A 14,058-nucleotide genomic window follows, 5' to 3' on the forward strand; every position below is an offset into this window, starting at 1 on the left:
AGTTCTGAAACTTTTACTGTCCATTCCTGCTACTTTCTAAGATCTTTTTTGAACCCTCCATACATGTTACAGATTCAGATGTAGACCTTTACTTTCCAAGCAGGGGGCAAGCAGCTCAAAGAAACAGCCAGGAAACATGGAGGTCACAAGAACATGCTTTGAAATCCTAAAGGAAAGGGATTATAGAAGTTAACAACACTGTGGATGGTGGAAGTGGTTTTCAGCATGACTACTTAATATGCTAAGTAGCATGTATTCCACAGTGTCCTACTTAGTTTCACTAACAAGAGACCAGACCAAACTGAATATGCTGAGTTTAAGTCCAGATATCAAGTGAAGTTTATAAATAACTATAGTAGTACATTGCAAATCCCAGTATCTCTATTTGAGATAACTGAACATTTGATTTTATTAGAATTCCTTCAAGTTTGCTGAAACCTGAAACCTCCAGTTCTTTACACCTCTGCCATTTAATGAGACAGCCTGCCTGGTTAGCTGGCTTCCTGTGCTTCTGCTTTATATATGAAACAGATATAAGATAAAATTGCTTGCTGCTATATTAACCACTTTTGAAAGTACCTATTTTATTATATTTATATGCCACCCTCCCTTGAGGCTCAGGGCAGTTTACAGTGAAAATGTTCATGGTACATTATCAGGAACGTTGTCCTTGAGAACATATAATATTTAAAATGGTAGAATTCTTAACAATAGAATATTTAACATTTACATTTGGTATTAGAACATTATAACAGTGATTGTATGTTGTTTGCTGCACTAATTTGAATTATTTTTTCTATGGCACATAATTAGTGGTGGGAGGGGCCTTTGGGCTCTGGATTGGTGGAGTTGCTTCATTGGCCTTAACTGAAAGCTTGGTGGAAGAGCTCCATTTTACAGGCCCTACAGAATTATTTTAACTCTGGCAAGGCCCTGATCTCTTTTGGGAGCTCAGGGTCAGGACAGAAAAAGTCATGGTCCTGGGTGAGGCCAGGCGAGCTTCCCTGGGGCCAGGGATGATCAGCTTGTAGGCACCTGCAGGGTGCAGTGCTCTCTGTGGGGCATAGGTAGAGAGGTGGTCCCTCAGGTACTTAGGGCCCAGACTGCGTATGTGCGCTTGTGCATGCATGTTTATTTTGGAATAAATTACACTCAGTTAAATGTGACTTACTTCCAAGTGTACACAGGACTGAAATCTTAAGACCAAGGTAGATATGATATTGGGTTGGGCAAAGGGAGTTCATTTGTATTTATATTTCAGCTCCCTTTGCCTGTACTTTTGTTAAGAACTATACTCCTTCCTTGTTTTCCACTTTCCAAATTAAATCCAAACTGGCCCTTAGGGTTTTGTTTTTGTTATTGTTTTGGAAAAATAAGAGTTCTTGCCATTTATAGCCTTTACAACAGTTCATTTAAAAAACAAACTGGCATCTATCTGGACTTGTTTGTGTTTGTTCTAATCTGAAATGCACATTTTATTTTAGCCTTTATTACAGCTCTTCACCTGACTGTATTGTATATTTCAGCTTCTTTTTAAAGCAAATCTATTTCTGAACTTAAACACTGCTGCATTGAACTTCCTAGGTAACCTTCCACTCACATGTTATTTCATTTCTCCCATTTTTTACTGCCTTGCTCTCAAGGCAGCTTATAACAATACAGCTGAAACTTTACTCCAAACTACCCAAAGATTAAATTAGCGAATGCTGATTTGAGGGGGGAGGGGGATAAGGGGACTCAGCAATGGCAGCAAGAAGATAGGAGCCTTTCCTATCAGCTCTTTGGGCTCTGGGCTATAGCTGGACTGCAGCCAGGCAGCAGTGAGCTCAGGCCCAGCCTTCCTGTTGGGAAACACAACAGGAGCTCCATGTGCAGTGTAAACTGATGAGAGGGAGATGATTATAATACAAAGAACATGCAAGAATTGCTGTGTTTATATTCAAAGAACTCTTTGAAGTTCTTTTTTTCTTTGTCTCTTTGTAACTGGACTATAATGACTTTTTAGAATCCATCCAAGTATCTCACTGTAAAATGGGAAGATGTGCAGTGTACAGCATAAAAATATTTCAAAGTACTACTAACTCTTGAAAACTCTTTACACTCTTATTGGATTTGAAATTAACTCTTTTTAAAGTTACCACTTTGACTGCTCCCTTGGAGCCTACACAGAAATCTCTGTTGAACCATTTTCTAAATATAAAGTGTGCCACAATTAAAACAGCCAGATTCAACCATCTTGTTTTGACTTCAGACCTTCTGCATAACTCTCTTCATGAGAATAGATAATTTGGCAGATAAACTATCAGCAATATTGAACAACGTCCTTGCAACAGACTTTAAGGAAAAAGCTCAACAGGTTTGCATCCAATTAATGCAATTATCTCTAAGTCTTCAGTATAATCAGAATCAACCTCCAATACAAGAACCAACAGTTAACCAAAGGACTATGATCTCAGAAATGAAACAGACATCATTAGACCCCAATGACTGGTAAGCAACAATTGCAGCACAGCAAATCCAAGATGGAGAATCAACTACTCACAAGTTGAAACTGAGATCCAACATCCCACCCCAGCAAGTGACTCAGGAGGAGAAAATATTAAACGTAAATAAGAATCGGGGACAATTTTTTCTCATCTACAAGCCACCCCAACCGGTACACTTGGTGGGGTGGGGTATAAATTTAAAAATAAATCAAGAAAATGATAAAAATTTCTTTCCGATCTTCAACTTAAACTGAAATTCTCAGACAGAAATGACCCAATAAGAAATTCCAAAAGTATTTAAAAGACTCACTTTCCCTTTAAATATTTTCCGCAAGTGGCAAGTTCACCTGCAATCCCTTCAAGTGCCCTTTAAAGTAGACCAGGGTTTTCCAATTGAGGTTACACGTAACCCCAGGGTTATGCCAGAGAATTGGGAGGTACTATGCTGGTTGGGGGGGATTTAATTTTTTTTTAAAACAGGGATATCTTTGGGGCAGAGTGTAGGTGAGAACAGGAGCCTAACTCCTAGCAGTGGGTGTGGCCTGGTCACATCCTGTGGGAATGCCTGGGTGATGTCACTTGTAGCAGTATGGCAGGGAGGTGTGGATGGATGACATCACTTCTAGGTTATCTTGAAGACTGCAATACTTTTCAGGGGTTACTCTATGGGCAAAAGGTTGAAAAATGAATTAGACTATCCAGCTGTTCTGAAAAATCCTGAATATTTTCAGGATTTTTTGGGGAACAGCCATTTCAGATAGCTGAAATTCAGCCCAAATTTATATCCAACTGAAAGAATACCCGGAATATACTGGAAAGAATGCCCAAAAGATACCAATAACGTATGTTTAGCTATTTTTTTGGCTCAGATATACCGAATTCACACCCCTAATCACAACATAGTTGGACTATAAAATAACTCTCCACGAAGACGAAGTTCTGCTGTGTATACATGCAGCTATAGCTTCATGCCTGTGGTGGAAGGCAGCAGTCCTCCAGAATTTTAAAATCTTCATGATGTTAACTCATCATTGTTCAGAAATTAATGTTTTCGCAAATATACATTTTATCAATTTGACATTTGAACTCCAACTAAATGAATTTAAAATAATATAGAAAAAAGGGTCACAACCCCCTTCAAAGAATTTTTTTAAGGCTTTTTAATTCTCACCTGAACTGAGCTTTGATATTGCTTGGACTTGCTGATCTGGTTTGTATTTCTTTTTCCTGTTTCTCTCTTAGAATTCGCTCTGCTAGTAAGAAGTAGGTAGCAGTGATGTGATTGTATTTGTTAGTTTCCAGTGCCCTGAGGGAAATAAAAATTAAAATGGAACACATTATTTCCTGAAACTGGACATGAAGATAACATGACTTATAAAGCTCCTCAAAGCAAATATAGTCAAGTGCTTAGAAGCTGAAATTAGTACTTGTGGCTTATTAAAAACTGGGCAACCTAACATGGCAAGTTTACTTATCAGAATAGATGATAAAATAAATCTAAAAGTGGAGTGGATTTTCTTGGATCACAGTAACTTACTTCATATGAGTTTATGCTTCAAATTTCTTTCCCACTGACACTTATGTCAGAGTAAAAGGAAAACACCGTTATAGCTATCTATTAAGACACCCTGTGATTTAGTCATGCAGAACATTTTGTACATGCATGCACAGTATGAACAAACATCTATTTGCAACTAGACTAATGGAACAGGGTTGCCTCCTTGGATTGGTTCCTCACTGCAAGAGAGGCAACTCTCAGGAGACAGCCCCCATCATAGCTGCCTGAACCTTAGCCAAGAATTTGCCTTGAAAGGAGTTTGCCCCTTCAACTTTCCGAACTGGTATCCTGCCCCAAATCACCACTTTTTTTGGTACATCCATTGTACTTGGGCCCTCATCTTCAATTTTAGGCAGACAAACGCCAATGCTTCTACAAACAAATGCAGAAACAACAGATTTTATTGATTGGCATTTGTATCCCTCCTTTCAGCCCAAAAAATTAAAAGCAGAACATTATTATAAATCTCATAAAATCAGAGCCACAACAAAACACATACAAAACAGCCATTAAACATATGTCAGGAAGGTGAAGGCAATAAGGGAATGCCTGCTGGTAAAAACAGAATGCTAGATAAGATGATCTAGCAAGGGTTTTTAAAATTATTCTACTTATTATAACATCATTTTCTTGTAATAAAGTTAGAAGAGTTGCAATACTGAAATCTAAAGACAGTATATAAAATGGTAGCTTACTCTACTATGGTATCTCGGTCTGCAATGTCTCCCAGAACCATTCGCTGTATTATGCTGTTGTGCTCTTCCTCAGAAAGATTTTTATATGAAACCAGAGGAATGTTGTACTTCGTTGCTGGCGATGGGTCAACTCCTTGTAGCCAAGGATGGTTTTCGATTTCTTCCAAGGAAGCCCTTCGTTTTGGGTCTCTTTGCAACATACGTGTAATTAGACTAAGAAAAAGAGAACTCTATAAGTATATTAGCATAATTACCACTTAAGAGTATGCTGCCAAAAGCTGCTTTTCCTAGGACACTCCAGGGAAACCCTAAATTAAACTCCTTTTCTGAATTTGTCCCGCATTATTTAATTTTAGTAGTATTCAAGGTCCAGCTGTATTAGATGCATGAGACCAGAGATCAGATCACCAGCATTTTTATAGTGTTTAAAGGACCAGCGGGGGACTAGGCAATGGCATATGCCAATGGCAAGTTAATGAACCTTTCCCCATTCCATTTTCTCTGATGTAAGCAGCCTCACAGAAACGCTACTTGTGACACCTGGGGAGGGGAAGAGAGAACACTGCTCAGTGGTTATCTACAAGTTTTCTTCTGTATGGTGAACTGCAACTTCTGATGAAAAGGGATATGCACCTGGAGTTCAGCCCTAAATTCTCTCACAAATCTGGACAGGCCACCAAGGCACACCATTTGCCAAGCACCAACTGGCAAACTAATTTGCTTGCAAGTATGCATGAGAAAATATTTTGTTATAGGACAAACTGGAGAGCATACCTACACTACAGACAGTAGCATACAAACTAATGAAGGACAAGACAGGCATGGGAGGGGGGGAAGAACCAAAATAAAATGACAGTGTGCAACAGTTAGACGCTCTGGTGTAAGCACTCTAACGCAAATGAGCATCCTTTTGTTACTATCCATTTGTATTATAGCTTCTTACAAATCCCTCTATAGAAATAGTATGACCCTGAATGTGTTAATCAAAACAATTATAATTACAGTGAATACTGCAATTAAACAGCAATCTGAATTTCATTTCAAACAAATACCATAGGTTCTCTTTAGCAGATTAGACAATCTCTTAGCAATTGCATTCTGACTGGACCAATGGGAATGGTGAACAGAGGCACTCTAATGGCTATGAAAAATTGAACCTCTGTATATAAGCCTCAATCAATCATGAAATCAGACATATGCAATTGGGCTGCAGATCGCCCATTTGGCCATCCACTCTGAACAAATTGTCTCCTCCTCTACAGGGAGCTACTTAAATGACTGGTCTATGGAATGTTTAAAGCAGGGGTAGTCAAACTGTGACCCTCCAGATGTCCATGGACTACCATTCCCTGCCAGCGTTTGCTGGCAGGGGGTCATGGGAATTGTAGTCCATGAACATCTGGAGAGCCGCAGTTTGACTACTCCTGCTTTAAAGGAAAGTGAACAAGCAGTGATTACCGATAGCACTGATTTTAAGTTTCAAGGCATTCGATAACATTTTACTTACTCTTTACATTCTTTTGACACACGAGATGGCACCGTGTATTTACAGTCCATGATCATTGTCAATGTTTCACTGTCATTGGCTTCTTGGAATGGCGGTTGACCACAAACTAACATGTATAGTATAACTCCCAAGCTCCATATATCTGCAAAAAGAATAAATTATTTTGAAGCTGGCACAGAAAAACAGTAAATTCACCCAATATATTTCTAATAAAATTTAAAAGTTAATTCCATAAGTAGTACAGGAAGGCATTTAAAAGATTCTCTCCTGTCAAAGAACAGAATTCTACAGTATCATTTTTTGAACAGAAACTTTAAAACATATCTATGGTGATTATAGAATCACAGTAACATGTAAACATCAAGAATTTATCACAACTGCTGTGAGAAACAAAATTGGTTGAGAAGTGGGTATGTCAAGCATCTTGTTTCAAAACCCATTCAATTTCACTGCAACTAAATTAAAATGAGCTGGCACAGAGGATCTGAAAGAAAATATTTTAAATTCTCAATCTGCACAAGCAGGATTGATGTTTGAATGATTTAACTTTAGAGAAAATAGATACAACGAAAAGCTAGCATCACAATATGACAGGAAAAAATTGCAAGTATTGCCACAGTGCAAAGATCAGTATGTATTAACTGCCCCAACATTTTAGTCAAGAAGCCTTTTCTACTATACTAATTAAAAACAATACAGAAAATCCAACCATCTTCCCAGTAGCACGCCTTCAGCCTAAGTAGCCTCCTTCTCTTGGCTCTTTCTCCAACATAAAAGTTGTCTCAGCTGGAGGAAGACTCCTTAGATTAGAGGAGGGATTCAAAAGACAGGTGGGGTACAAATATTTGAATAAAAAATAAAAACCAAACTTCGGCCAGTGGAGTAGAAGAGCACAAGCTCAGTCAAATTCCCAATTGTGCTCAGAGGCTCACACCACCTAAATACAGGGAAGGAATGATTAACTGTGGTTTGTGAGACTGTCTGAATGCAGGACACCCGGTAACTATGGCTAAGGTTCATTAGCAAGGATCTGAAGCTAATTTAATAGCCACAGTTATTCAATTGAGGTTTTGTGTGATAAGAGAATGGACATCTTAAGATCATTCCTTGTTCCCCTGGCAACAACTTTTCCAGCTATAGAGGATGGCGATAAAACCAGCATTTGTCTATGCAAACCAAGACTTAAATGAAAGTCTGAATGGATTCCTAATGTTACAAAACAAGGTTACACAATAAGGATTGCCTATTTTGCTGTGATTGCTTCAGTGAATGCTAAGGCATTCACACTGGCAAGAGAGCATCCACATAGAAGTTCTGTGTGCATTTTCCTATATTTTCTCTCCATTTTCTCCCTGCTGCATCACAGGAATGCTTTTTTATAAAAGCATTTAATTACTATTGTGCTTTAACACAGTAACAATCTGTTGCCGCAATCTGCCAGTTCCTCTGAATATGTAGTTTTCACATTTAAAAAATGTAGTCATTTTCATTGGACAATTGAAAAATCCAATTTTTTAAAGAATGAAAGCTAGGAATTCAAAGGAATTGGTAAATTGTGGCAGATGATGTCAATTGTCTAAAAAGCTTTCTTTCTGGTGATATTGGTGGGGAAGTGATGGGACTAAGGAAAAGAAAATGTCACTGATATGGGTGGGGCCTCCTAAAGTGTGCATTTTCTTGTACAGGCAGTTTATTAATACATTTGATTTGATATGCATTCTTTCCAGAAAGATCACCTCAAACCAGGTATGAGAAGCAAACTACCAAGGACAGGAAAAAAAACTGAGAAGTAAACCATTAGAGGATGATGTGTGGTTATACTAAATTTAAAAAATTAATCTCATTAGCTGAGAACATGTATATGCAGCTGGTTCACATGAAAGCCCCTCCCCCAAAATACCTTCTTTATCTATTTCTAAACCGAATGCAGAATCTATAATCTGCTTTGGCTGATATAGCTCAGCCAAATAATTTGGGCATAGTTGGCAGCTATATCCTGAAATGGTTGCTATACATTTAAGTTTGACTGATACACTAGTCAGCTACTATGTTTAAATGCTTGGCAGCTATTAAATACTCCCTTTCATTCCCCCACCAAGGGAGAGAAGCAAAAGGGGCTGCTGGAATGGCTTCCCTCTCTTTGAAGAAGGGGGAAGTAAAAGGGAGGCATAAAATTGCTGACAGCCATTTAAACCCTCCTATTCGTTTTGCTCCCTTTCCAAAGGGAGGGACACAAATAAGACTACTGGAATGGTTGCCAGCCTGCATGCTCTGCTGGAAGGGGGGGGGTGTTTTCAAACTACCACCACCCTCACATCTGAAGCCAATTTCATGGAGAGGCTTATCTCTGTGGGATCAGCTGTGGGGGGGGGGCTCACTTTGAAGTCCCCTGCACAGCCCAAGCCAATGCCACACGGTAAGCTTTCTGCACAGCATAAGCTGTATGGCAGGCATTTAAATGGACCTCAGTCCCTTTAAATGTCCAGGGATATACCAATATTGGGATTCAGGGATATTGGGAAACACCAACATTTTTTGTGTTTCAGATATCCAAATCTGAAAAATACAGATATTTCACACACGATTAGCACTATTTCAGTAATACTTTAAATATTACTTTCTATAGTTAACAGCTTGGAAAAAATTGTAATTTCTGACCATGTGAAGCAAAAATGTACAGGGAAAACAAACAATAGGAAATATAAAAATGTGTATGTCTCTGCTGCTAACTATAAATTCAGCACTTTCCCCAAAACTGCCTGCATCATTTTCACCAGGGAGTTCCAATCCTAATTAATAAATTCCTGATGCTAGATGTTTATTTTTCTGTCTGACAGGACATCTGCATTATATATGTGAATGAGAATCAACAGAAAAGTTACTGCTTACAACCATCAGAAATGTGTTTCCTTAAAAACTGAGAATCATAGTACAAAATGTTTTAAATATAGAGGTCTCAATTAGAGCTGAAAGGGAACTGGAACAGTTCCTGTAATTTTAAACAGATAAATTTTGTATTTTTAAAACAGGATTTCATTCTTAAGAACCAACAAGATAGTAGTATAAGATGTGATTGTGACTTTAAATGAGAATACAAGGGTCTGTGTATTATTTCATGTGTTCTTGGTTAATACCTGCAAACCTTCAACACTCACTGAGAAACGGTTGTTTAAGCAGGATTCTCAGAACCATGACAACCAGCAGTGCACATGCAACTTCCTTATATAACATCGAGTCACTGCCATGGAAACCAAGCTACGTCACTAACTGCCCATGCCATGGCTGTCTCAAATCCAGTGAGCAGAGAGCATCAGGGCTTGTATCATACTTAAAAATGCAAGCTACTAAAAAGTTATTCAGTGTCTTCTCAAAAAAGATCACTAGAATAAAATGTGAACATGTTTAGCCCACGGTGAAAGTCATTCATTAATTGCTATTTCTTGGACCAAATCTTAAGCGGTTATTGACTTACTAGAATGTGTATTCCAAAATGACAGCATCAGAGCAGAAATATGCCTTCTCAGTTTTCAGGTAAAACCAAAGACAAATAATCACGTTACCCCTATCAGAAGCAGCAATTAAAAGATGCTGGTGGGTACTATTTTAATGTAATACCATTCAATCTTTCCTTTTTTTTCTTTTTCTTTTTCATTTTCTGTTTTTGCTACATAACTTTGGGAACAACTCTAGAAAAATCGAGGAATATACCTGGAAAAACAATGAAATTCACAGGGATTTTTGCAAGAAAGATGTGAAAATAAGATGACACGTTTACAATTGTCCTAATTCATATACCTTTCCTGTAAACCCACATGCAGTTCTCCTGATTCTGTAATTGCAGAAAAGATTACTCTATGGAGATATATTCATAACAGCTATAGTTACTTGTCCTAGAACAGGAAGCATAGTTTACATATAAACCCAATGCTCGATCATTAGACTTTGCTTCTAGATGTAATACCCCAAACACTGGGAAAATAGGTACTTCTTTTCCTACAATGGTCTTCATGTGTGCAGTAATACCAGGCACACTTCCAGTTATCTACAGTAGATGAACAAAGTAGTGAATTGGGGATTGGGGAGAACATGTCTTCCAAAATTTATAAACCTATCAACCATCACAAAAATTTAAAACAAAAACAGGGCAAACACAATTTAAAGCTCCATTTGTCAAACGTCTAATATTCTTCACCTTTAACTACCTTCAACCATTATTCCAACCCCTGATATGCTAGCAAAGTTACAGAATTATTGCTTCTATACAGTATGAGATCCTGTGCATGACCCTTTTAGCACAGGTAAGCTGTAGACAATATCCTTAATCATAAAAACATAAGTGCTTTCTTTTCTGGACTCAATGGGGCTAGCAACAGGTCTCTTTTAATTACTACTTTCCACAACTGAGAAGGCAGCTGCCATTAATCATTAACCTTAACATTTTTATTCCCCCCCTATGTTTTGTGAATGACAATTGAACCTAAAGGACTGATTTTGTTATTCTAGCAAGGAATTATCTGAGCTTCATTATCATGCTGCTTATTTTTGTAGGCCTTTGTGATGCTGTTTACCAATTTACTACTAATTTACTCCCTCCTTATATCTGTACTCTTATGATTCTTGTTTCATTGTCTCAGGAAGTGTGCATGCACATGAAAGCTCACACCTTGAATAAAACTTTGCTGGTCTTAAAGGTGCCTTTGGACTTCAATTTTGTTTTGCTACTTCAGTCCAACATAGCTACCCACTTGAATCTAAGAAGAACCATGTTGGATCAGGCCAAAAGCCCATCTAGTCCTGCATTTTGTTGACACAGTGGCCAACCAATCACTACTAGGAAGCCCACAAGCAGTACAACTGCAACAACATCCTCCCACCCTTACTCCCAAGAAATTGATATAAAGAGCCAAATTGCCTCTGGTACTGGAGGGAGCAGGCATCCATCATGACTAGTAGCCACTGACAGGCCCATTCTTCATGAATTTGCCCACTCCTCTTTAAAGCTTTCTAAATGGCAGCAAATTCCATAATGTAACTATGAACTGTGTGAAGAAGTACTTCCTTTTATCTGTCTTGAATCTCTTACCCTTTAGCTCCGGGTTCTAGTATTATGAGGAAGAAAAGTTTCTCCCTGTCTACTCTCCAAACAATGCATAATTTTCATAGACCTCTATTGTGTGTCCCCTTGTTTGGCTTTTTTAAAAGCTAAATAGCCCTTATTTTTTAATGTCTGACAGCATTTGCTGCCCAATGAGTCCAAAGCATGTTTTCACATAGCATAGCATCAACAATAAAGGACAAACAAAGGCAAAACTGAGACTATATTTATGTGTAATAAACAAGTGAGAGTCTGTTTTATACTAGGCTTCAGTACTACACAATTTAAATCTTAGTTTTGAATCCCATTCTTTATGCCAATAAAGGTTTTCTGAATCTGAATCCAGTTCTGGACAACTAAAGTCTTAATCTGTTAAATCCACTAAATTATGGTCATTTAGCCTAAGTATTTTCTTCAACCTAGAAGCCTTCAATCTTAGCTCCATACAAAAGGGAAGGAGAAAAGGTCACATGAACACAAAAAAACTAGGTTTGTTCTCATTATGAACAAACTGGAATGAGTTTGTGACATCAACTCTGTCCCAACAATTGTGACACATTTAGGCAACAGTCTTTTCACACACTACCACCTCAACTGTTCTTCATTTTCTCACTGTGTTCTCATTCTTTCCTGCCTCTTCTTCAGCCTGGAAAATGACTGCTGGATTTCCTGTCTAAACTATTGCTGCTGGATTGCTGCAATATGATTTAGAGTTGTGTCATTGATGACAGTGCAAGTACAAACTAGGAAATTAGCAACACAAGAAAAGAAACAGGGAAAGAAAACCATTACATCAAGTATGTCACTAACGGGAAATATAACTTACATGGAGGATATTGACAGTAACAGCAACTTTTGGCTCTTTATGGAGCAGTTTATTTCTCTGATACCAAAACAGAATTAGAATAGTAGTTATCCTGTGTGGCTAAAGATGTCGTCCTGAGAGGGTGGCAGGGCATCTGCTCTGCTATCTCTGAAACCTGACAGGGGTCAATTGTGCAAGCAATTGGCAGAAAAGAGGAGGGGTACGCAAACCCCACCTCACCTTTCTACCCAGGAAGTTCTTGGGGCCGTCTCCAATCCTTTAGGGAGTATATCTCCCTGGATTATAGGCTGTCAGCGTTCCAGGTCCAGAGGACGACTGCCATTTTCTACCTCGGACTTTCTTTTCTTTCTTTAATCTTAAAGTATCTGCTTCAACCCTACATGATGATTTACCACAAATGAACGCTTTGAACTGAGGGGAGGACATCGGCTGAGTTCCAAAACATCATTTACTGCAAGTATCTCTCGCTTTTTTTTTTCTCCGTCTCTCTTCCTGCATCAAAGCCCTTTGTTTCCCCCCTCCTCTTACTCTGCTCTGCCCGAAGCCACCTCGTTAAGAGGCAGGCTAATTCTCCTAACTAAGCAGAAGAAGGACTCAAATCAACTCGAATTAATTGGCAAAAGCTCTTATTGTAATTGTTTTGGTTTTCGAAGATAAGATAAGCTGTGAATGGGAAAATCTCACGAGAACTCTGTGCCAGCACGAGAATCTCTGCCTTCAATACGTCACATGCCTGTGCCGGAACATTAGAGGATAAAACAGAGGACCTCTACTGGCCACTTGTAAAATTGTTTGGGGCCGGTTTTTTTTAAAGTCAAAATCATGTCTATGTTAAAAAGATTGGCTCATCTAATAGAGATACAAACCCAAGATTACAAAGTATTTTTAGACGGATTGATCAAAAATATCTCCAAGGAGATCCAAGATGGCAAGGAAGAAGTCTTCAATAGGAATGATGGATCAATAACAGTGACTGATGACAGCTTTAAACAAGGTGGAAAACCAACAGCAGAAGAGAAATCTGAAATTCGTATCTTCAAGGAGATCCAAGATGCCAAGGAAGACGTCTTTAACAGGAATAATGGATCAATAACAGTGGCTGATGACAGCTCTAAACAAGGTGGAAAACCAACAGTAGAAGAGAAATCTGAAATTCTGGAGACGGAAAATGGGATGCCGGAGTTCTGCAGCCCAGATAAGGACACCCTTTTTAAAAAGACATACAGCCATCTCAAAGCAACAGTGTACAAAAATCAATCAAAAGAAATATGGATCTGCAGTGAAAGTAACCGATTTAAAGGATCTCTCTGGGGGGAAAATTGTATTGATACTGGAGTCCAGGAGGTGCAATGGCCTCAAGATTTATCGATGCATATTCTGCGGGAAAGAGTACAACTGCACTTTCTACGCCAAAGGCCAATGGGACAGAATATAATTTTACGGGAACGACAAGATGTAGCAAGCCTCGAGATGAGACCCCCTTAAGAAGACCGAAAGCTCATATTGTTTTATGTTTAATGTTATACTGTATTCTATATTTCCATTTTTATGAAAAAGGGGAAGCAGTGTCTCTTTCTCTCTTGTTTTTTTTTGTCTCTTTTCTTTTGTAGGCATATAGGTAATATAATCATTAGTGCTGAAAATGTAAAATGGGGTTCCCCCCCCTTATTTTTTCTTTCTTCTATTAGGGTATTGTCCTAGGACTAAAGCCTACACTGACTTGTAGAAAATGTTTAATGTTAAGCTTTCAACTTAAATCTGAAAATATATCTGTCAGGATGGTTCTTAGAATGGGTCAAGCATAAATTGTTTTGTAGATGTATCAGAACCAAGGATAAGGAGAAGCTATAGAAGACTGAAAGCTTATATTGTTCTATGTTTAATGTTAAGC

The 14,058-nt window shown here is 38.3% G+C and overlaps 1 protein-coding gene across 1 annotated transcript in view; it reads right to left on the reverse strand.

Annotated features, from left to right (window-relative positions):
* The window catches only part of SNRK (SNF related kinase), a 39,484-nt gene that overhangs the window by 5,261 nt on the left and 20,165 nt on the right, over positions 1 to 14,058 (reverse strand). The window contains exons 4-6 of the mRNA XM_077302702.1: positions 6,247 to 6,388; positions 4,740 to 4,952; positions 3,658 to 3,792 (exon numbers count right to left, since the gene is read on the reverse strand). Coding sequence (XP_077158817.1) covers positions 3,658 to 3,792; positions 4,740 to 4,952; positions 6,247 to 6,388 — 490 coding nt within the window. The remainder of the gene's footprint in view (positions 1 to 3,657; positions 3,793 to 4,739; positions 4,953 to 6,246; positions 6,389 to 14,058) is intronic.

This window comes from Paroedura picta, chromosome 11, assembly GCF_049243985.1.
Source record: "Paroedura picta isolate Pp20150507F chromosome 11, Ppicta_v3.0, whole genome shotgun sequence".
In the NCBI taxonomy this organism is placed as follows: Eukaryota; Metazoa; Chordata; class Lepidosauria; order Squamata; family Gekkonidae; genus Paroedura; species Paroedura picta.